Raw genomic sequence first — 20,919 nt, 5'->3', positions numbered from 1 at the left:
CAGAACTCTGTGTTCAGGAATCAGGGTCGTGGCCAATAGATCTCCATTTACCAGACTCTCATTCTGATCTACGTTTTGTCCTCTGCCAGGCCAAAAAAATCTAAAACATGACGTCCCATTCAATCAAAAACCCAGATGTTCCACTGTGACCTCATTTTCTTCATGCTTATCTTTCTTATTCAGCGCATCTGAAACATTTAATGTGTTATTTGTATCTGTTTGTATTGAAGTCAGTTATACAATTCTTTCCAGAGAGGAAGCAGAGAGGTAATGGCCAGCTTTCCCCTCCCTTTCCTCCCCAGCATCCATTACCCCCTTACGTAATGTTGCTATGCAGCAACATTAAGCAGGAAACGGGACGTATTCAAAATGGACTAACTAACTAATGGGTTTAACACTAAGGATGCATTTAGTCTTCTTTTTACCCCTTTCATACGGATATTTTAAAGCCTAGAATTTGATTGAACTTTTTGACATACTGATGCAGATATCACATGAACATAATCAAACATACTTATCACCAGAAACACATAATGTTGTCTTTAAAAAAAATGTCTTTATTGTACCGTTTTCTATGAACACATTAAAGTGAAGGCACTGCCCACTGATCAGTCAAAAGAGACACATTATAAAAAAATATACTACACTCAATAAATACATGTCTATATTTACTCTCATGTTCCTGCCTTAGTTGTCTTTCAAATTTTCCCCAAATAATGCAGTTTTTCATAAATTAAATAAATTATATTGTACTAAACTTACAATATGAGAAGTAGATGTATGCATCTTTTATATAAAAGGTAGCTAGCTCACATGAAAGTTTACCTGGCATGCACATATATTTACCCTCAAACAAACCCACCGTGTTTATTACTATGCACTACCATGATGTGGTTCCTACATTACAAACTGAGTGGTTTGAGCCCTGAATGCTGATTGGCTGAAAACCATGGTATATCAGACCATATACCACAGGTATAACAAACATTTATTTTTACTGCTCTAATTAAATTGGTAACCAGTTTATAATAGCAATAAGGCACCTCAGGTATTTGTGGTACATTGCCAATATACCACAGCCCTTAGTGTAACAATTCAACCCTTTAAATATGAGTCATTCGCGTCACCATAATGCTTTTTGTGAGAATCAGTATGTTAGCTTTTGTGTGCATTTAGTGTGTAGGGGCTATTTGGAAAGTGTAGGCACAGAGGAAATTAAGTAGACCAGCTGCATTTAGCATATAATTACTGTCGTTATTAAAGTCACCTATGTCATAATTGTCATCATCTTCATAACCGTCAGTGTTGTCACTCAGTCTTTCCTACCAAGGAAGCCAGTTAAATCACAGTGTGATGATGGTAGGGGAGTTTAGGGAGTGATCTGATTGGTCCCCACTGCTGCTGCTACGGCGATGGGCAATACTACAGGGCTGGGGGTTTCGAGACTGCTGAGCCACACCATGTTGAGAGGAAGATGACAGAGTCGGTAGAGCCTGGGATGAAATAGTGGAACTGGAGTCTAGAGAGCCAGAGGGATAACTGAAGACCAGACTAGCCGTGAAAGGAGTAAGAGATGGAGTAGAAATAAGAATTGGGGTGTGAAGGGACTCAGATTCCATGGGGACAGCAGAGGCAGAGGAGGTCACAGGACGGACCGGGATAGTAATTTTGGGTTTGTGCTTCTCTATCCTTGATTGGCTCTTTGCTGAGCTCCCTGGTGGGTCAGGAAGCTCAGGCTCAATTTTGATACCTCCCAATGAGGGAAGCTCTGAGCTCTGGTCAGAATCCGAGTCAGAGTCGTGGATCTTGCAAATGGGGCGGTGGGCCTCTAGAACCAACTCTAGCTTTTCTTTCTCCTTCTGTAGTTCAGCAATCTCTTTCTGCAGACAGGACTTTTTACCTTCCAACTCGTCTGTCTCCTAAGAGAGGGGAAATTAAATATAAAAGGTTAGGGTTGTATTGTCAATCTATTTTTCAATTGGTCGAGAAATCCAGTAGTTGATGATTTACAAACTTTAAAGATATATACGTTCAATGCCCTCCTGAAATATAATTAAACTTACGATTTGCAGCGTGTCTGTCAGCTCCCGTCGACGGTTACGACACTTGGCAGCTGCCTGTTTGTTCCGCTCCCTCCTTATTCTGCGTCTCTCCAACTCCTCTGGGGACAACTAAAGCGAGAGAAAGACATTTGACGAGGCAGAGTTATGACTGAAAACATTTTGAATACGTTTTACAACTCAATTGTATAAAGGGGACTGGACTGAATAGCTGTAAAATGTGTTGAGTGGTGAAATACTACCACCTTGTGTATGAACTGAGTCACTATATTCAAACTTTCAAGATGGCCCTTAATTTCGTAACATCAGAGCCTTTTGACATTTTGTTACACCCTTTCTCCAATTTCATTTAACATTGTCAGTTCTGTCTCTGTTCATCCAATTTCTCCCGCCTTGTATTGTGATGAGTCACTCAGACCCCAATTGTGACTCAGGTATGAGTCATATGACTTGCCCCAGTGAATCACATGATAGCCCATTTCCTGTCTCATCAGATTTCACCTCACTCAACCACACATTCTGAAAGTGTAACAAAGCCAACAGATATGAAAACAATCTACTCTCATGGAAAACAAAACCTACTAGTAGTTTAACTACTTGATGTCTTGCCATCTTACATTTTGTGAACCTGCTCGTGTCAGATATATTTTGGCTCAAACAGGTTGATAAAAGCTCTCATCCTTTCTAGAACTTAGCCAATGTCACACTAACACCAAACGAGTGGCGTATCTCAAACAATGATGAAACAGGTCCTTGTACATAGCTGTTCCAAAGTACATAGTTGTCAACCAAAACAAATGCTTGTTCGACCTCTGCATCATCTGGAATTTCCACATCTTCGCAGAAATCTATCCCATTCAAAAGATAGCACCCAGGAATATTTGTTTCTGTAATTTTGTTTTCAACCTATCAGACAAGACGGGTGTGTGGTGAAGTCTCACTGCCATGTCAGACGTATAAAACAGTCACACACACACTACAGGATATTACACAAGACTGACGCACTGACTCAACCGTCTGTCTCCACACCTCTGAAGTCTCCAGTTGCCCTATTCCCTGGCCCTCTCAGTCCCACCGGAGCACTCTAATTCTAAGCCTTGCAGTAGTATCTTTATAAGACAACAACTACATGGAAAAGGGACTACTAAAAACTGTTCCTCTTCAAAGACAACCACTTCTTTGAAATCTAAATGTAGGTCTATGTTGTGTTACGTGACCTTACATTTCATGTGCATTTTGGTCAGATATCCAGCCACATTCTGGCACAATGCCTATCTACATTTTGATTGATGCTGAAAGTCAATTACATAGTATTACACCCTGCTGGCTAAAGACCACACATATTCTTACATGTTCATCGTTCCTGCGTCTGGTTGTGCTCCCGGATCTTGCCACTGCCCTTATGACCCCTGGTCTGTAGAGGTGTGGTTGGGAAGGTGAAGGGTTGAAGGACCTCATCCCTGCTGCAGGTGAGTAAAGAGGACGTGGAGGCCGCGAGGGGCCAGGTGGACCAATGAAGGAGGGCTGGACCAACCACTGGAGGTCTTGGTTGGAAGTGATGGCATTGAGACTGGGGACAAACTGGCTGCCACCTGCCACAGTGAACTTCTTAAGGGAAAGCGAGAGAGAGACAGAGAGAGAAAGAGAGGAGGAGGAGGTTAGAGTAAGGACATGATGGGTAAACTAACAAACAAAGTGATTTACATCAAAGTCATTCTTTTGAACCAGATATTTGTCATGGGCAATGGACATGGGCAATAGTTAAATAAAGGTTAAATAAAATAAATAAAACATGCTATCCATGCATTTGACATGGACATAGGTGTGCATCCGGATATAAAGGCAACAATCTTGACAAAGACAGTGAGCATTGAAAATATAATTTTAAATCCATAATGTGTATCAATTCATCAGACAATGGTAATCAAACTGCACCATGGCTATAATACAATTATGAGCCAACTGCATTTATATGTCAATATTATGCCATTAATTCCCTATTATTACTACATTCTGCAATTAATATGATTAAGCAATATCATAATTATTGAGGGGGGGACTTTACACAAATTAATATTTATTACTTTTACTCATGTTTATCAACATAGACCAATATGTGTGCCTACCTGATCTTGTTGAGAAGTTGAGGTGCTGGTGCCCTGGGATACAGCACTCGATCCGGTGTTGGTGGACCCAGAGTCGCTGCCTCCTCGGCCCAAGTTCCCAAAGTTTCGGTACATCTTTGATTGTAAACTGTTATCCCGATTCACGATGAGTACAAAGTAATCCTGAGGCGTTTTATGAAGAGCAAGCGATTAAATGCTCAGGGAAAGTGTCAGGTTCACTATTCAAACGTGGGGCAAACCCTCCTTATTGCGGGATGTTGGTAGGATCCAAAAAGAAAGGGGAATAAGAAAACTGCGAATTAAAATCTTGTTCTTGTGTATGACTAAATTCTCCCAAATTCTTTTGAATTACTTCTTACGTATTGATCATTCCAGTTGGACTGAACGGTATTGAGTGCTCGTGGAATTATAAACGCCCAAACCGATTCTATAGTTACTTTACGCCCCTCCCAATTTACTGGAAGTGGTGGTGTCTTGGTTTTTGACTTGTAACTGACCACGTGCGGATGACGTATGTAACCATATATGGTGAGTTTCCTCCAGCGAATGTTCCCGGGATTCCTCCATTGACAGGAGCGGAAAGCATGCTCTCTTTGAATTCTACAAGTTTATGCCCCATGCTCGCACTCATATTCATTTTTACCATACAACTTTTTAAAGAATCTATCCAATCGTGTTTTATGAAAGTGAATCATATCACAGAAACATAGCCTTCTGTCTATAAGAATGCAGTATTGTTATTCATTGTGGTGTTAGTTGTATCCTATTATTTATTTAATAATAATATAATAATTGTAAGAAATGTGGCTATTTGATAAGCTAAGTACGCTATTTAAATGATTAGACTGTGTGTTAACAATTAGTGAAATAACAAAATGTTTTGAGGTTTGGCGCTTAGTTTGGGTACAGTTTCTTCTCCAGACCACATCAATCAAGGGAACTCTGACTGTAGGAGGTGAGTCAGCAGAATGACACTATGTTGATGAATTATTTCACCGTTTCAACTTTGCCAGTAGCCGGCGGTTTCTATGTAGTCTACCATCAAAAGCTTCAATAAAAATGCTAAAATCCTAAATGTACCGCCGTTTCTACAGTAGTGGCTGAGATGCCGCTAAACAGCTGCAGTCCCTGCTCTCCCTTATGGATCGATTGGGCTTGAGTTCCCGACATGGTTGACTCATCTGTTGTGAATAAACGAATAGGCTACTGTAGAATCCAATTGCACCTTATACCAGGTTGTCTGTTAGGATATAGAGTCAAATTTGATTTCATTGTGTTCATAATAAGGCTAAAACTATTAGTAACATTAATTAGGATAAATTGATACGCACTGAAGATACAGTGAATCACGACTGTTGTATCAGCATCTTTATCATTTGAAGCATTTTGCTCGTAGTGTTGTTTTAACCACCACCATCCACTAGTGGGTCGGGGGGCAATGCCCCTGTGACAACAATTTTGGACTCCCTTGTGGCCCCCCTAAATGTGGAGTATGAAATAATTTTTACATAACTAATGCCTGCAATGCAGTGAAGAAAACGATATGACAACAATAACATCAAATGTAACTGGCCCCTCTAACAGTACAACTGGCCCCAGCTTGCCCCCCGTTGAAATGGTCTAGAACCGCCACTGCCACCATCATAATGAGATTACAGCCATGAGTGAAGTTGAAAGATGTTCCCTTCAGCATGGCATTTGTGATTTATGCGTCACAGTGACCGAATTACTACTGCCACCTACTTCTTTAAAAGTGTACTTTGCCTGTATTATTTCTCTATTTCAATGGGGATACATGTGCTCCTCTCTCTCTGTGGTGTAACCATAAGGATGTGACATCTTATCACGTGGTTGAGTGTTGAAGGAGAGTATAGGGGGAGGTGAAGATGACTTCATGCCTCTGGAATGCCGTGATGACACACCCTTTCTGTCTCTCTATGACATGCCGCAACATGCTGGCAGGCCAGGCTGTATCTTTTTTTTCCACACCAATTGGCTCAGAGAGGCATCATTAATGCATCACAGGCGTAGACTACATGTACATGCAGGTACAGTACGCATAGTACAACCATGCACACCCACCACTTACACACCCATTCTCGTAATCCTTATATTTATTATATGCCATATTATCTAGGTGAAAGCTATGCTCCCTTATTAATGTCACCTGTTAAATCCACTTCAATCCGGGTAAAGAAGGATTTTTAAGCCTTGAGACAATTAAGACATGGATTGTGTATGTGCGCCATTCAGAGGGTGAACAGGCAAGACCAAATATTTAAGTGCCTTTGAATGGGGTATGGTAGTAGGTGCCAGGCACAGCGATTTGTTTCAGGAACTGCAATGTTGCTGGGTTTTTCATGCTCAACACTCAACAGTGTGCCATTCAGAGGGTGAACAGGCAAGACAAAATATTTAAGTGCCTTTGAATGGGGTATGGTAGTAGGGGCCAGGCACAGCGATTTGTTTCAGGAACTGCAATGTTGCTGGGTTTTTCATGCTCAACAGTTTCCAGTGTGTATCAAGAATGGTCCACCACCCAAAGGACATCCAGCCAACTTGACACAACTGTGGGAAGCATTGGAGTCAACAATGCAATAACATTTTGCAGATGTTATTGCAGGTGCAGCGAAATTATTGTTTGTAGCTCCAACAGTGCAGTAATACCTAACAATATAAAACCATACACACAAACTCAAAAAATAAAAATAAAGGAATTAAGAAATATCAGAAAGAGCAATGTCAGAGTTCGGAATATAAATATATAACAGGAGGCTGCTGAGAGGAGGACGGCTCATAATATTGTCTGGAACTGAGCGAATGGAATGGCATTAAACACATGGAAACCATGTGTTTGATATATTTGATACCAGTGTTGGTGTTGGTATGGTGAGACTATTTCAGGTCCTCAGTGATGTCAGTCTTCGTGAATCATGAAATGTTCATTACATATTCATCAGTTCCTTCAACCTAGGCTGAAGGTGTATTCATTACGCTGAATCTGTTGATAAACGTTTTGTTTGTTGCAAAATCTGCTGCTAAAACGTTTTGCAACAGAAACCGTTTATTCCAAACAGAAATCTTTATCTCTTTTGTCACTTTTTACATTTACAAGTTTACAATAAGTCACCATGAGTCACTGTTTCAGAAGACATCATGGGCTATCTTCTATAAAACTATAGCTAGCCATAACTCGATGCCAATCCATCTCTTTATCCAAAGAACAGCAAGGATTTCCGTTTGAAGTAAACGGTTTCTGATGTTTTTCAACAGATTTTGCAACCGACGAAACGTTTTGCAACAGAATCGACGTAATGAATACACCCCATGCCTAGGTTGTACTTCAGAGTTTCCTACTGTACTGTCTTTGGTTTAATGATTAGCGAAGACTGATATCCCGGAAAACCAATCAGTGCACAGGCTGACCCTTTATTTTGGACCAATAGAAGTATTTTGCTTATCCACGCTGCCACGCAGGCACAGAAAACGACCATTAATAGCTAAGGTAAAGTAAAAGAGGCGGGTTCTAGGAAGCACCATAGGACACGTAGGTAGATGTACCGTTTGGCTTTTTAAATAGTGAATATTGTATTCCATGAGTAGGTCATAGAGTTATGGATATGTTTTTTTTTTTTTATAAACACTCTTGTACATTGAAATATGTTATTCTGCTTTAATTAACTGTCAATTGTGTTCACACAGAAATGGTGGCAAAACCTAACCAGCTTTTCAGTTAGCATTCAGTAGCTAGCCCCAGACTAGCAGCCAAGAGTAACGTTAACGACGAAAAAACTGCTTATTAACGTTAGCTAGCTACGTACTACTAGCCAACATTGAAACATAACTAGCTAACTAACTTCTGGGTGCGAATATCCAGCAACGTATAAAATTGCGTTGCGGCACGTTATCAAACCCAAACATTGTGTTTCTATTTTTAAACAGGTGTTTACAATGGACCTTCCACATCATGGCTACCGAGCAAGTGGTAAGTAACTAGCTACATGTTATCTATCTGCTACAGCTAACTGATAATGTAGCTTGCTAGAGTTAGGTAACGCTTCGAACACACCGACTGTGTTTTGGTACATTAATTGCCAATGGAACGCTGCGTTTGCTTTGCAGTGCGTTCTGTGTGGTGCATACGTTAGATTTATCGAACGTATGCGTCAAACTATATGCGTAGACTGCTTGACAGAAATGGTAGTAGAAGGTGAATGTTGAACTTTTTGTTGCATACATATCCAGATGATGCTGCATACTATATTGCGCAATAACTCTTCGAACACCAAAAGAGTAGTCGAAAGTATGTGTCAAGCTTTATACTTTGATGGCTTGACATAAATTGTAGCAGAAAGGGAATGTTGAACTTTTGTTGCACACAAAACCAGATGTTGTTTAGTATTTTGTACAATGACACTATCGGTGTGATCAAGGCATTGAGCTTTTGTTGGACACATCCAGATTAGGGCTCCCGAGTGGCGCAGTGATCTAAGACACTGCATCTCATTGCTAGAGGCGTCACTACAGACCCAGGTTCGATCCGGGGCTGTATATCACAACCAGCCGTACTCTGGAGTCCCATAGGGCAGCGTGCAATTGACCCAGAGTTGTCCGGTGAGAGGAGGGTTTGGCCATTGTAGGCCATCATTGTAAAATAAGAATTTGTTCTTAACTGACTAAGTTGAGGTTAAATAAATATAATGCTGCATTATTATATTGTAATGAAGCTATCAATGTGATCAAAGCCTGAGGCTATCATTGCATCCCGCATGGCATGAATATTGTTTGTAGTTACAGGTTTGATACTCATATTGTCACCCACAATTGCCTTAACTGTTATGTATTGTCATACTTCACCCTAGCCCATTCACAGACTAACTGAACCAGAATCTGTGCGTTACATGCTGACTAGACTGGGCACGCGCATGTTGATTTTGTCCATCCACAACAGATGTGACCAGGACACACAGGTTGAAATATCAAAAAGAACTCTGAACCAACTATATTAATTTGGGGACAGGTTGAAATGCATAAAACATTCATGGCAATTTAGCTAGCTAGCTTGCTGTTGCTAGCTAATTTGTCTTTGGATATAAACATTGGGTTGTTATTTTACCTGAAATGCACAAGGTCCTCTACTCTGACAATTAGTCCACAGATAAAAAGGTAAACCTAGTTAGTTTCTAGTAATCTCTCCTCCTTCAGTCTTCTTCTTTTGGACTTTATATGGCGGATGGCAAACAACTTTAAGATGCATTACCACCACCGACTGGAGTGTGGACCTCAGTTCATCTTTCAATCACCCACGTCGGTATATGACCCTAAAATCTAATGAGATGGGAGAGGTGGGACTTGCAGCCCCTGGCTACGCAGACGCTCGCAAGCAGTTTGGATGAAATGATTGAATAACGTGTATGTGTACATTTATTTTGCAATCCTCGCGCACGTAATGCAAGCGGTGTGGTCAGCATGTTAGACCTCTAATGCACAGAAAGCTCAGACTCAAACTCCCTTTCACCAATTCTGCAAGCATTGTAATGTCAAAATACTTTAGTTGATAACCAAATGTCGAGTTTTGCTAAGTAACTATCTTCATTTACTTCTGCTACGGTTGGTATATATTTCCAAAAAAGTTCTAAATTATAATGTACATTATAACGCTTGCAGAGCTGGTGAATGGGAGTTTGAATCTGAACTTTCTAGTTGTTCAAGAGGTCTCTAATGCACAAATACTGTTTTTTGTTAAGAGCCCCGATGCTTTCTCCAAACACTGAAGCACATTGCTTGCGTTACATTTTTGGAAACATAAGGAACATATATTTCATGTCAGCGCGAAATAAAAAAGGTTAAATTACTACATACTTTTTTAATGGGGTTAGGGGTTCCCACATGGCCATATTCCCATACAGCGCTAGTTTACGGAAAACACAGGAGACCGTTAACTCCTTGTGCTAAATAGTTAACTGCGTTTCCGAACAGTTTTGTGAAGATCCCTGTGGCTCAGTTGGTAGAGCATGGTGTTTGCAAAGCCAGCATGGTGTGTGCAACGCCAGGGTTGTGGGTTCGATTCCCACGGGGGGCCAGTACAAAAAAAAAAATGTATGAAATGTATGCATTCACTATTGTAAGTCGCTCTGGATAAGATCGTCTGCTAAATGACTAAAATGTAAATATAAAGATGGATGCCACAAAGTGTTGTCCCTAAAAAATTGTTGGCTGCAACTGTTTAAGTGTACAGTAAGTGTATAATTTGTGAAATTATTTTAATGCTTTATGTTTCGTGAACTGTACCTCAATTGAGCATCGATTCATGTTTAGATGGAGTATTTGGCTGTTTTGGCCAAATCTTACACACTACCCTAGTCTCCCACACTTCCGTTTCTTACATACTACCCTATCCTCATTCCCATTTGTCCTTCTGTAGCAAAGCCAAGAGCCCGTGCAGCTCCCCCCGCCGGGGACCCTCTCCTCTTTGACGATACCAGTTCGGCAGCGCCACCAATTAACAGTCAGGGTTTCTACACCCCTGGCTACAACATGGGAGGGGCTCCAGCTGGAGGGCCAGGGGGTGCTGGGGTCAACAACCTGTTTGCTGACCCAATGGCCAGTGCAGCCATGATATATGGCTCTTCCCTGGCCAACCAGGGAAAAGATATTGTCAACAAGGAGGTGAGAGAATCACACTACAGACTGGCCTCATTTTCATTAGGGTGATGGCCACGTTCCAGCAAATGTAGAGTTAAATAGACTAGAGTTGCTGCTGGTGTGTTGCATTCACCTGTGGATCCTTTACGATCCACAGGTGAGGTTTTATTAATGGACTTCAGCCAGATAGGATGGTTAGGGTAAAGCTGTGCATGAGGTAGCCACATGAGCTATAGAGCCGGTCTGCGTCTATTACTTGACTCAGTTTGTGCCTGAGGGAGCCTACTGTTCACCTCTTCCATAGTTACTTCCTTAGAAGCCTGGATGAGACTTAGCCCATTTCCTAGACTACAGTGGAACCCTTGTCTAGCTTGGCTCCTGAGTGGCGCAGCGGTCTAAAGCACTGCATCTCAGTGCTAGAGGTGTAACTACAGACCCTGGTTCGATTCCAGGCTGTATCACAACCGGCCGTGATTGGGAGTCCCATAGGGCGGCACACAATTGGCCCAACGTCATCCGGGTTAGGGTTTGGCCGGGGTAGTTCTGTCATTGTAAATAAGAATGTGTTCTTAATTGACTTGCCTAGTTGAATAATAAATAAATAGCTGTGTAACATTTACCCACTTAACGAGTTATTTGCCGACCCGTGCTTGTTTGGTGACACTTTTCCAATGTCTGAGCCTTTATCCGTAATTGGTAGACGATTCTGATTAGGAAATCGTTGTTTGCATCGCTGAGCAGTGCCCAATAAATAATTAAATTCCAATTGTTGGATGCTACCACCCCCTCCAAATCGCTTTGTGCGGACAACTGTCTGTTTCTCACCTGTTTGCACTAGCTAATCAGCCTCGCAGGCAAGACACAGACAAATTAGAATGTCGCGTGTATGGGCAAACATTAACATCCATGTTTTGATTTGGAAGTGGCTGGTGCATCTACCAATTGGATTTAAATCTTTCAACGCAAACAGCGATTTTCCCAATCAGAACCGTCTGCTGATTAAGGCTCCGATGTCGGAAAAGTATAGGCACTGGTCGGTAAATAATGAGACTGTGCTAACCATCTTTGATTCCACTTATCATGACAGTTAGAGAAATTCACCTGTGCAATCTCTCTTCAGATCAGCAGGTACGTGTCTGTGAACAAGCTGAAGTATTTCTTTGCCGTCGACAGCAAATATGTAATGAAGAAACTTCTGCTCCTCATGTTCCCATACACACACCAGGTAATCAAGTCATTTTATTACACCAAACGCACCATGTCACGTTCTTGCACATGATGTTCTAGAGTATGATCCTCAACAGCACTGTAGCACACACTGGTGTGTCAAGGTCATGGAGACAGTCTTGGCATTCCTCCTTCGTCTCATGTTCTTGTACATATCAGATAGTCGGCCTCCAAACAAGATAATCACTCTTTAATCACCCTGCTAGCACTGTGTTGATGTGGTCACACAGAAAATGAGAATTTTCTCTAATGTTGCAGGCGTAAAAAGGACCAATGAAGCACAAATTCAATCTTTATATTAACAAGCATGATACGTTTGCACAAATTACCCTACTCAGATTAGGAGAAATTGTTAGACATTCTGTGCCCTGATAAATGTTAGGTTCAGTAAGAACTATATGTCTGTGCTTCTCTCTGTTGTGGTGTAAATATATTTCACATTTTGTCGTAATGTCAATAGGACTGGGAAGTTCGTTACCACAGAGACACTCCTCTCACACCCAGGCATGACGTGAATGCACCTGACCTTTACATACCTTGTAAGTACATTTTATTGATAGGGTATATCAGTAAGATGTTTAATATGGAAGTGACAATCTTTTGATTGAATACAGACAATGAATTGATTTGATTACTGTATTGTTTTTCAGCAATGGCTTTCATCACCTACATTTTGCTCGCTGGGATGGCCCTTGGCATTCAGAACAGGTTACATCAACTACTATTTCTTTACAACTGTACAAACATGTCCAAGCAAATACACTGCTCAAAAAAATAAAGGGAACACTTAAACAACACAATGTAACTCCAAGTCAATCACACTTCTGTGAAATCAAACTGTTCACTTAGGAAGCAACACTGATTGACAATACATTTCACATGCTGTTGTGCAAATGGAATAGACAACAGGTGGAAATTATAGGCAATTAGCAAGACACCCCCAATAAAGGAGTGGTTCTGCAGGTGGTGACCACAGACCCCTTCTCAGTTCCTATGCTTCCTGGCTGATGTTTTGGTCACTTTTGAATGCTGGCGGTGCTTTCACTCTAGTGGTAGCATGAGACGGAGTCTACAACCCACACAAGTGGCTCAGGTAGTGCAGCTCATCCAGGATGGCACATCAATGCGAGCTGTGGCAAGAAGGTTTGCTGAGTCTGTCAGCGTAGTGTCCAGAACATGGAGGCGCTACCAGGAGACAGGCCAGTACATCAGGAGATGTGGAGGAGGCCGTAGGAGGGCGACAACCCAGCAGCAGGACCGCTACCGCCGCCTTTGTGCAAGGAGGAGCAGCAGGAGGAGCACTGCCAGAGCCCTGCAAAATGGCCTCCAGCAGGCCACAAATGTGCATGTGTCTGCTCAAACGGTCAGAAACAGACTCCATGAGGGTGGTATGAGGGCCCGACGTCCACAGGTGGGGGTTGTGCTTACAGCCCAACACCGTGCAGAATGTTTGGCATTTGCCAGAGAACACCAAGATTGGCAAATTCGCCACTGGCGCCCTGTGCTCTTCACAGATGAAAGCAGGTTCAGACTGATCACGTGACAGACGTGACAGAGTCTGGAGACGCCGTGGAGAACGTTCTGCTGCCTGCAACATCCTCCAGCATGACCGGTTTGGCGGTGAGTCAGTCATGGTGTGGGGTGGCATTTCTTTGTGGGGCCGCACAGCCCTCCATGTGCTCGCCAGAGGTAGCCTGACTGCCATTAGGTACCGAGATGAGATCCTCAGACCCCTTGTGAGACCATATGCTGGTGCGGTTGGCCCTGGGTTCCTCCTAATGCAAGACAATGCTAGACCTCATGTGGCTGGAGCGTGTCAGCAGTTCCTGCAAGAGGAAGGCATTGATGCCATGGACTGGCCCGCCCGTTCCCCAGACCTGAATCCAATTGAGCACATCTGGGACATCATGTCTCGCTCCATCCACCAACTACACATTGCACCACAGACTGTCCAGGAGTTGGTGGATGCTTTAGTCCAGGTCTGAGAGGAGATCCCTCAGGAGACCATCCGCCACCTCATCAGGAGCATGCCCAGGCATTGTAGGGAGGTCATACAGGCCCGTGGAGGCCACACACACTACTGAGCCTCATTTTGACTTGTTTTAAGGACATTACATCAAAGTTGGATCAGCCTGTAGTGTGGTTTTCCACTTTAATTTTGCCACTTTAATTTTGACTCCAAATCCAGACCTCCATGGGTTGATAAATTGGATTTCCATTGATTATTTTTGTGTGATTTTGTTGTCAGCACATTCAACTATGTAAAGAAAAAAGTATTTAATAAGATTATTTCTTTCATTCAGATCTAGGATGTGTTGTTTAAGTGTTCCCTTTATTTTTTTGAGCAGTATATATGATTTCTGGAGTGTTAGATACAATGTATTAATTTAAGTGACACTATTTGTCTCGGTTTGTTTATGAATCAACCAACTAATGTTCTCCCCCCTCATTATTTTCTCTTTTTCACTGGCAGGTTCAGTCCAGAGGTCCTTGGTCTGTGTGCCAGCACTGCTTTGGTGTGGGTCGTTATAGAGGTCTTGGTCATGTTGTTGAGTCTCTACCTTCTCACTGTTCACTCTGACCTATCCACGTTTGACCTCATTGCCTACAGTGGATACAAATATGTGGGGTAAGGGCTCCATTAGATTTATAGCTAGGTTTCCATCCAATTGGTGATGGATTTTTATGTGAATATTCCAAAATCTGCATTAAGAAAATATGCGAATTTTCCCACCAGTGGTGTGTTTACACCAAACGAACTTATTGCGGATTAAAATCAGTGCGCGATGACGTAGTGCACACACAATGTACTTTTTTGCTCAAGTTTTCATGTACCGAATAAAAATGTAAAGTTCAATGTGTTCCCGTCACATTTTCAACTCTACTGATGGCTTTGTCACACATGGTTCCATTAAATAGCAAACGTTGCCTACTCTGGTCTTACGTGCTCTGTAGCCAACAGCTGGCAGATACAGCGTGGGTAGGTTAGTCTATATTATGAGATTATTATGGATAAGAGCAAGATATTTTTTATGGGGGGGGGGTAAAACAGCAGTCAAGCATTGATCGTGTCAACAGAATAAGACCCTCAATATTTTATTGTAAATGAGCATCAAGATCACTGTACACTTTCACCACCCTGTGAAGTTCTTCATAAGTGGTTTCATCTAGCCTAAAACTGCATGGTTTCCTGAGTCATAGTGAGAGGACCACCCACCATATCATCGTATGAATCCAAGTTTGTGACGGTTATATCAATATTTGCGCATAAAGGTGTTTCCACCGCCATTTCTCACATAATGAATTTTACAGACGCAAAAAGATCCCACCATGTCGAATGAACATTCTCTCTGCATTTAGAACGTTTCACAGCTGTCAATGATTTTTATTTTTTATATATACGGTATGACTTCACTCGGATTGAAACGTGGTTTATGTTATCTACACTCTATAAGAGAGACTTTTTTTTATCCTCAAGTTGTTACATTTTGCAGACATTACTGTGATACCCCTGCGTTTAAGGATGCTTCTTTGTTTTAGGATGATTTTCACAGTGCTGGGTGGTCTGCTGTTTGGCAGTGATGGTTACTTCGTGGCTCTCGCCTGGTCATCGTGTGCTCTTATGTTTTTCATTGTAAGTACTTTAGAACTCTGTGGAAATGTGTGTTAAGAATTATTCTGATTTTTTTTTTTTGTACCTAGTTATGCTTTATAGTAGGCAAGTTGACATGGTTTAATTGGTTTTTGTGTCTTTAAACTTCATGTCCAAGAGTAAACAGCATTTTGATCATACCACCAGGTCCGTTCTCTCAAAATGAAGATTCTGTCATCTCTCTCCCATGACTCCATGGGGGCTGGGGCAAGTGCCAAACCAAGACTCCGCCTGTACATCACCGTGGCCACCGCCGCCTTTCAGCCAATCATTATCTACTGGCTGACCTCACATCTGGTCAGGTGACCTGGTATGGGTCTGATGCGGAGGTCCTTTGGTATCGAACTTTAAAAAAAAAAAAAAACTTTAAAAAAACACTGATGCTTTCTACAAATTTGGTTCTTCTGAGTGTCACTGTTACCTGCCTTTCAGCTCATCTGCCAGAGAAAAGGGGATAATAGATATCGAGCTGTATATTGTGTTCAGCTTGTGGGTTAGTTTTAAATGAACATTTATTTTTGACTTCTGTACAGTGTGAGGCTTTTGTATGCAAGATGCATCGCTTGTCAAAATGGAAGGCTTTTATGTTTTCTCACCATGAGTGTTTTACTAACTGAGTCCTTTTTGGCCCTCTTATTTGTAGAGAAAGAAGTGTTTTGTATTCATGAAATTGGAATATGATTATGAGAAACATTTCACACCACACTCCAGTTTTCCTCTAATGTTTCCTGTGTATGTTGTCCATTTGGGCTTACCAGAAATGTTGCAGTATGGTTAAATGTAAATGATTGAGCTACTCTGAGGATGTGCTACCAGTGCACTCTTATCTTCCCCATTTATCGTTCCCTGTTAAACCCTCCTTTATGTATCTAAACTTTATAGAGCATGAAAAACAATCAGTGTTATGTTTTTTGTAGAAAAATAAACATATTTAGCTTTGAATTTTAACCATGCCTCTGTCTTTTTAACCAAATGTAAAGTTTCAATGGGGAAAATATCTGTTGCTCAGTTTGATCATCGTTGACCTTGAATTTGGGAATGCTGTGATAGTTATATCTGGAAAGCGGTTTGTCCTCTCCTTGTGTTGGGAAAATAAATACTGAACTGTATCTTTAAGGCGGGAACGAGCAAGTGACGCGCAACCTGCAAAGCGTCCTTTTGGTTTCCAAGGGAACACTGGAACGGATAGAAGACAGACGGGCAGGAATTCGACTTCGATTCTACGTATGGATATCAGACAATATTTTTAACTTTTGAATAATAGATTTTGCATAACTCGAGACTTACCGATATACCCTGAACTAATACGTTGCTTTATTGGTAAGCAATGCATTGTTTTTTTTATACTCTGTTTTAAGTATTTATGTCAGCACCTGAGGGGGAGTTTAACAAAAGACTGCTTGACTGATTGTGCTAAATGTAACTTTATATTCTACCGCCATTTTCCGAAGTATGAGCACATTGAGCAGCATTGTTGAGCACCATGTGGCTTCATGAGCAGTCTGCTTTATTTACCCTTTAGAAATAAAAGTCGTTTTCTATTCAGGAAGATTTTATGTATCCACCTGTACAATGCCTTTTTGCTGGTGTAGCTGTTTTAATCTGCTAGTATAGCTAGCGAAATCATTCATCCAAAACCAGAAGAAAAAGGGGGAGGACTTTGTTCAGACTTTTCTTAATCTTTAACTTGATGTATGTTTTTATATTCTTACCAACTGAATGATCCTGGTGCAGGGCAGAGAGTAGACTGACTCTCAACATCTAGCCACTAATTAATTCAGTAAGACCACCTGATCTGGTCTACCAACGCTGTTATAAATTGGGTTTACTTACGTTTTTCAAATTGTGGAAATACATTGCTGTTAGCTTGAGCTACATTTTTCGCTATGCCTTTGAAATGTTTGACTGCTCTGCTTTGCTCAACAGATCATCTATTGAATGAGTGTATAAGAAGTCTTCTGCTGGGAGAGAGATGGAGAGTGACACTCACACACTGCCACCCCTCCCTACATCTCTTCTTTGTCCCACCACTCTCTACCAGTCCCCACCTTTCTCCTCTCTTCTGCGGACTTCTTCCACTGTCCATGTTTCACTCCCTCTATCTCCTCTGTCTATCTCACCATGCCCTACTTGGCTTTCCCCCACAGCCCCAGCTTCCATTCACCTCAAGACTGAATCTCTCTCCCCTCTTTTAGACTCCCTGTCCCCCCCTCAGTTCCTTGACGGACAAAACTTACACTGCCTCAACTCTCCAACCACATCTGACCAAGATGACTTGACCTGCCTCAACTGGTTACATCAAAGAGGCAATTTGCTTCCCCTGCAGCCCTTACCCAAAACAACACCACTGCCCCAGCTGGAGCCCCAGGATCCCATACCTACCCAACACCACCTTCCCTCCCCATCCAAGCCCCCTTACTCCTTCAGCAGTCTAATATTCATGGCGATAGACTACTCGCCAGACAAGAGGCTCCCAGTGAAGGGTATCTATGAATGGATATTGAACAGCTTCCCCTACTACAGAGCAGCACCTGGGGGGTGGAGAAACTCTGTTCGACACAACCTGTCTCTGAGTAAGAGCTTCCGTCGGATTCACAGGGACAAGAACCAGGTGAGATGTGTTCTCGTCTTCAATGTGCCCGTTGCATGAAGTCTCACTTTTTGTTTGAAATAATGGTGTTTTGTGATATTGAAGATTGCATATGTGTTTTTTCAGTCGGTGGGGAAGGGCTCACTGTGGTGCGTGTGTCCAGAATATCGACCCGCTCTTCTGGAGGTGCTTAGGAAGACCCAGTATTACCACAGCACTAACAGCAACTTACTAAACAAACCTGCATTGTGAGTATGAACAAACAGTTTACTACAGTGCCAAATCTCACAAATCCTTCTGTGACTGCCAACATATTTTTGCCCAAATTCTTGTTGTTTAACGCAAGTGAGTTAATGATTTGTCTTACAATAGCAGGCTTATCACAGCCCAGTCAAACCCTTACCAGTAGTCCAACTAACTGTATTTGTCTTCCCTCTGTCCTGTGCAGGTTGGAGGGAGCGGATTATGGAGTATCTATGGTGTGTGACACTGTGGCGATCTCAGGTTAGCCCTCTATCACTAAGCATGTCAGCCTCCTAGATCTTGATACCCACACTGAAGTTTGTGGGCAAACTATAAAGCCCCAGACAGTATTGTAGTGCCTCTCACAAATGTATTTTTGAAGATGTCGGTTCCCTCGTAATGTTTAGTCATAGATCAGTTGTTCCTCAATTAAACTATCTTTTACACCTTAATTCACCTGCTGAATTCTTTTTCTACCTCTTTACTCCGCATGTTGCATGGTTGGTGGGTTTGTGTGCTGTTGTCTTGGCAACAACCTTCTATTACCTTGGCAACCTATAGCCACAGCAACACCATGGCTCTGCCATTTGTCACTCTCTCTTTTAATGCAGTAACTCCCAACATTCCACTCAGAGAGGGATTGTTTACATGGTATGCAGTGTAATGCATGGCTTTTCTATCTCTTTTTTAAAGCTTTTACATCAATTGCTCTACTCTACTGTATAGGACACTATTATAAAATGTTTGCACATTGCACATCAACAATGTATGCGGATACCTATAATGGATGTTGACATGCCACATTTTTCAATGTACAGTACAAAAACTAATTTTGGTCTCTTGTCACACAGATTCCCTTTCACAAACCCTTCTCCTCTCCTCCCCCTCTCCCCCAGCCTTGACCTCAGACAACCCACCTCTCTCCTCAAATCCACCTTGCCATCTGACCCCTGACCATGAGGAGCTTGTCAATATGGAGGCAGTGGAATATGAGGAAGAGGTTGGTGAGGAGATGGAGAAAGACCCCCTGTCAGACAGTGGCTACATAGAGTTCCATTACTACCAGTATCATCAGTACCAGTATCTGGTCCTGCCCGGGGACACTGAACTGGATCTGGAGACTGTAGAGATCCTGCAGCTGGATGCTGAGGCCCAAGAGGCTGCTGGGTCACTTCTGGACCTGGCAGGGGGTGGACATTAGACTGATCTACAGATAATGACATGCAGTAGGGTCTAAACAAATTGACCAATAGACTGGCCTACACTGTGATGCAAGGAGATTATGTGCAACCTGAGTGATAGAAATTGACAATTCGCTGCTGTGTGTTGACACTGCCTGAGATTTGATCTGCTGTCATGAAGTGATATAGCTACTATGATTGCAAATCCAAGCCACCCTACCTGATGCACTGAAACACATTAAGCCACTCACCACATTAATTGACATAAACCAAACCTTGGCATATGCTTTTGGTACAAATGAGGGAGGAAAAAGATTGATGCTGTACCGATGATACGAAGAATCGAGACCTCTGTATTTTGATGGAATACTTCCGATGAATGATGACATGAGAAACCTACTGCCAGTTAATCCACTCTCAGATTCAGGGGACAAAGAAAGTTATGTTTAATCCTCCTGAATCTTTGTCTGTTCATGATTAACATATTTTTTTTAATGTTTTAGATTTTATAATGTCTTTACTAGGGGCACCATTTATTAAACACGTGTTCTTGCGGAGAATATATTTTATAGGCTGTCTGATTTGTTTAGAAAGAAACCTTAGACTTCTCATTCCATCTATTTTTCACTTCTCAACTTAACAATAAAGCACAAAACTCTTTTAAAATATAGGACTGGTAATATTTTTATGTGTCCCAAGCCATTTATCATGTACACCTTTTTCAAATATTCAGATAATGACAGGATTCAATGGGCAGACACGCCATCTAGTGGGGGGAATTGACTGGCTAAAACAAGCCCCCAAAAATTAAATTAAAATTTAATTATCATTTGTATTTGGTTCCCATCAAGGGATTATGTCAAAAGCCAAAAAACAAAATGTACTTGATAAAATCAATAATCCAGGTCATCTGTAGATTTGAGGTGTATTAAGTATTTTAATCAGATCCCCATTAGCTCCAAAGACTGACTATACTACAATAACAATTCACATTGTAGACAAATGTTTTGCCCTATGTAATAATTTAAAAAAAATCTATTTACACTACCGGTCAAAAGTTTTAGAACACCTACTGATTCCAGGGTTTTTCTTTATCTTTACTATTTTCTACATTGTAGACTAATAGTGAAGACAACAAAACTATGAAATAGCACATATGGAATCATGCAGTAACCAAAAAGTGTTAAACAAATCA

The 20,919-nt window shown here is 41.6% G+C and overlaps 3 protein-coding genes across 5 annotated transcripts; 2 read left to right on the top strand and 1 right to left on the bottom strand.

Moving 5' to 3' along the window:
* Positions 1-536: 536 nt before the first annotated feature.
* On the bottom strand, positions 537-4,639 carry LOC115205246 (fos-related antigen 1). 2 transcript variants are annotated; one of them, XM_029771019.1, is made up of 4 exons: positions 4,187-4,639; positions 3,411-3,668; positions 2,064-2,171; positions 537-1,919 (listed from the first exon to the last, which is right to left on the bottom strand). In XM_029771019.1, the coding sequence occupies exons 1-4, from the start codon at positions 4,298-4,300 to the stop codon at positions 1,344-1,346; spliced, it is 1,056 nt and encodes a 351-aa protein (XP_029626879.1). In that variant the 5' UTR covers positions 4,301-4,639; the 3' UTR covers positions 537-1,343. The 2 variants fall into 2 exon arrangements, with proteins under 2 accessions (XP_029626879.1, XP_029626880.1); XM_029771020.1 differs by having other exon boundaries at positions 3,411-3,665.
* Positions 4,640-7,686: 3,047 nt separating this feature from the next.
* LOC115205244 (protein YIF1A) lies at positions 7,687-16,658 on the top strand. Of its 2 annotated transcripts, none has more exons than XM_029771015.1 (9): positions 7,687-7,733; positions 8,129-8,171; positions 10,611-10,855; positions 11,952-12,056; positions 12,519-12,597; positions 12,709-12,766; positions 14,532-14,687; positions 15,599-15,692; positions 15,858-16,658. In XM_029771015.1, exons 2-9 carry the CDS (start codon positions 8,138-8,140, stop codon positions 16,014-16,016), a joined length of 930 nt encoding a protein of 309 aa, XP_029626875.1. In that variant the 5' UTR covers positions 7,687-7,733; positions 8,129-8,137; the 3' UTR covers positions 16,017-16,658. The 2 variants fall into 2 exon arrangements, with proteins under 2 accessions (XP_029626875.1, XP_029626876.1); XM_029771016.1 differs by having other exon boundaries at positions 7,699-7,737.
* Positions 16,659-16,922: 264 nt separating this feature from the next.
* LOC115205245 (forkhead box protein N2) lies at positions 16,923-20,392 on the top strand. Its single transcript, XM_029771018.1, has 5 exons — positions 16,923-16,934; positions 17,906-18,321; positions 18,427-18,548; positions 18,749-18,804; positions 19,395-20,392. Exons 2-5 carry the CDS (start codon positions 18,151-18,153, stop codon positions 19,742-19,744), a joined length of 699 nt encoding a protein of 232 aa, XP_029626878.1. The 5' UTR covers positions 16,923-16,934; positions 17,906-18,150; the 3' UTR covers positions 19,745-20,392.
* Positions 20,393-20,919: the final 527 nt, after the last annotated feature.

The sequence above is a fragment of the Salmo trutta genome, chromosome 13, assembly GCF_901001165.1.
Source record: "Salmo trutta chromosome 13, fSalTru1.1, whole genome shotgun sequence".
In the NCBI taxonomy this organism is placed as follows: Eukaryota; Metazoa; Chordata; class Actinopteri; order Salmoniformes; family Salmonidae; genus Salmo; species Salmo trutta.
The sequence above is the reverse complement of the archived record's forward strand: the minus strand, read 5'-3'. Positions and strand labels throughout refer to the sequence as shown.

What these genes read in the sequence shown, in the direction of transcription:
- LOC115205246 (XM_029771019.1), bottom strand. Translation starts at nt 4,300, where the DNA reads ATGTACCGAAACTTTGGGAACTTGGGCCGAGGAGGCAGCGACTCTGGG. An exon ending in GACGCAGGAACGATGAACAT is followed by an intron (nt 2,172 to 3,410) that starts GTAAGAATATGT and finishes CTCTCGCTTTAG; the next exon opens with TTGTCCCCAGAGGAGTTGGA. An exon ending in TGACAGACACGCTGCAAATC is followed by an intron (nt 1,920 to 2,063) that starts GTAAGTTTAATT and finishes CCCCTCTCTTAG; the next exon opens with GAGACAGACGAGTTGGAAGG.
- LOC115205244 (XM_029771015.1), top strand. Translation starts at nt 8,138, where the DNA reads ATGGACCTTCCACATCATGGCTACCGAGCAAGTG. An exon ending in TGTTCCCATACACACACCAG is followed by an intron (nt 12,057 to 12,518) that starts GTAATCAAGTCA and finishes TAATGTCAATAG; the next exon opens with GACTGGGAAGTTCGTTACCA. An exon ending in ACCTGACCTTTACATACCTT is followed by an intron (nt 12,598 to 12,708) that starts GTAAGTACATTT and finishes ATTGTTTTTCAG; the next exon opens with CAATGGCTTTCATCACCTAC.
- LOC115205245 (XM_029771018.1), top strand. Translation starts at nt 18,151, where the DNA reads ATGGCGATAGACTACTCGCCAGACAAGAGGCTCCCAGTGAAGGGTATC. An exon ending in TTCACAGGGACAAGAACCAG is followed by an intron (nt 18,322 to 18,426) that starts GTGAGATGTGTT and finishes GTGTTTTTTCAG; the next exon opens with TCGGTGGGGAAGGGCTCACT. An exon ending in TTACTAAACAAACCTGCATT is followed by an intron (nt 18,549 to 18,748) that starts GTGAGTATGAAC and finishes TGTCCTGTGCAG; the next exon opens with GTTGGAGGGAGCGGATTATG.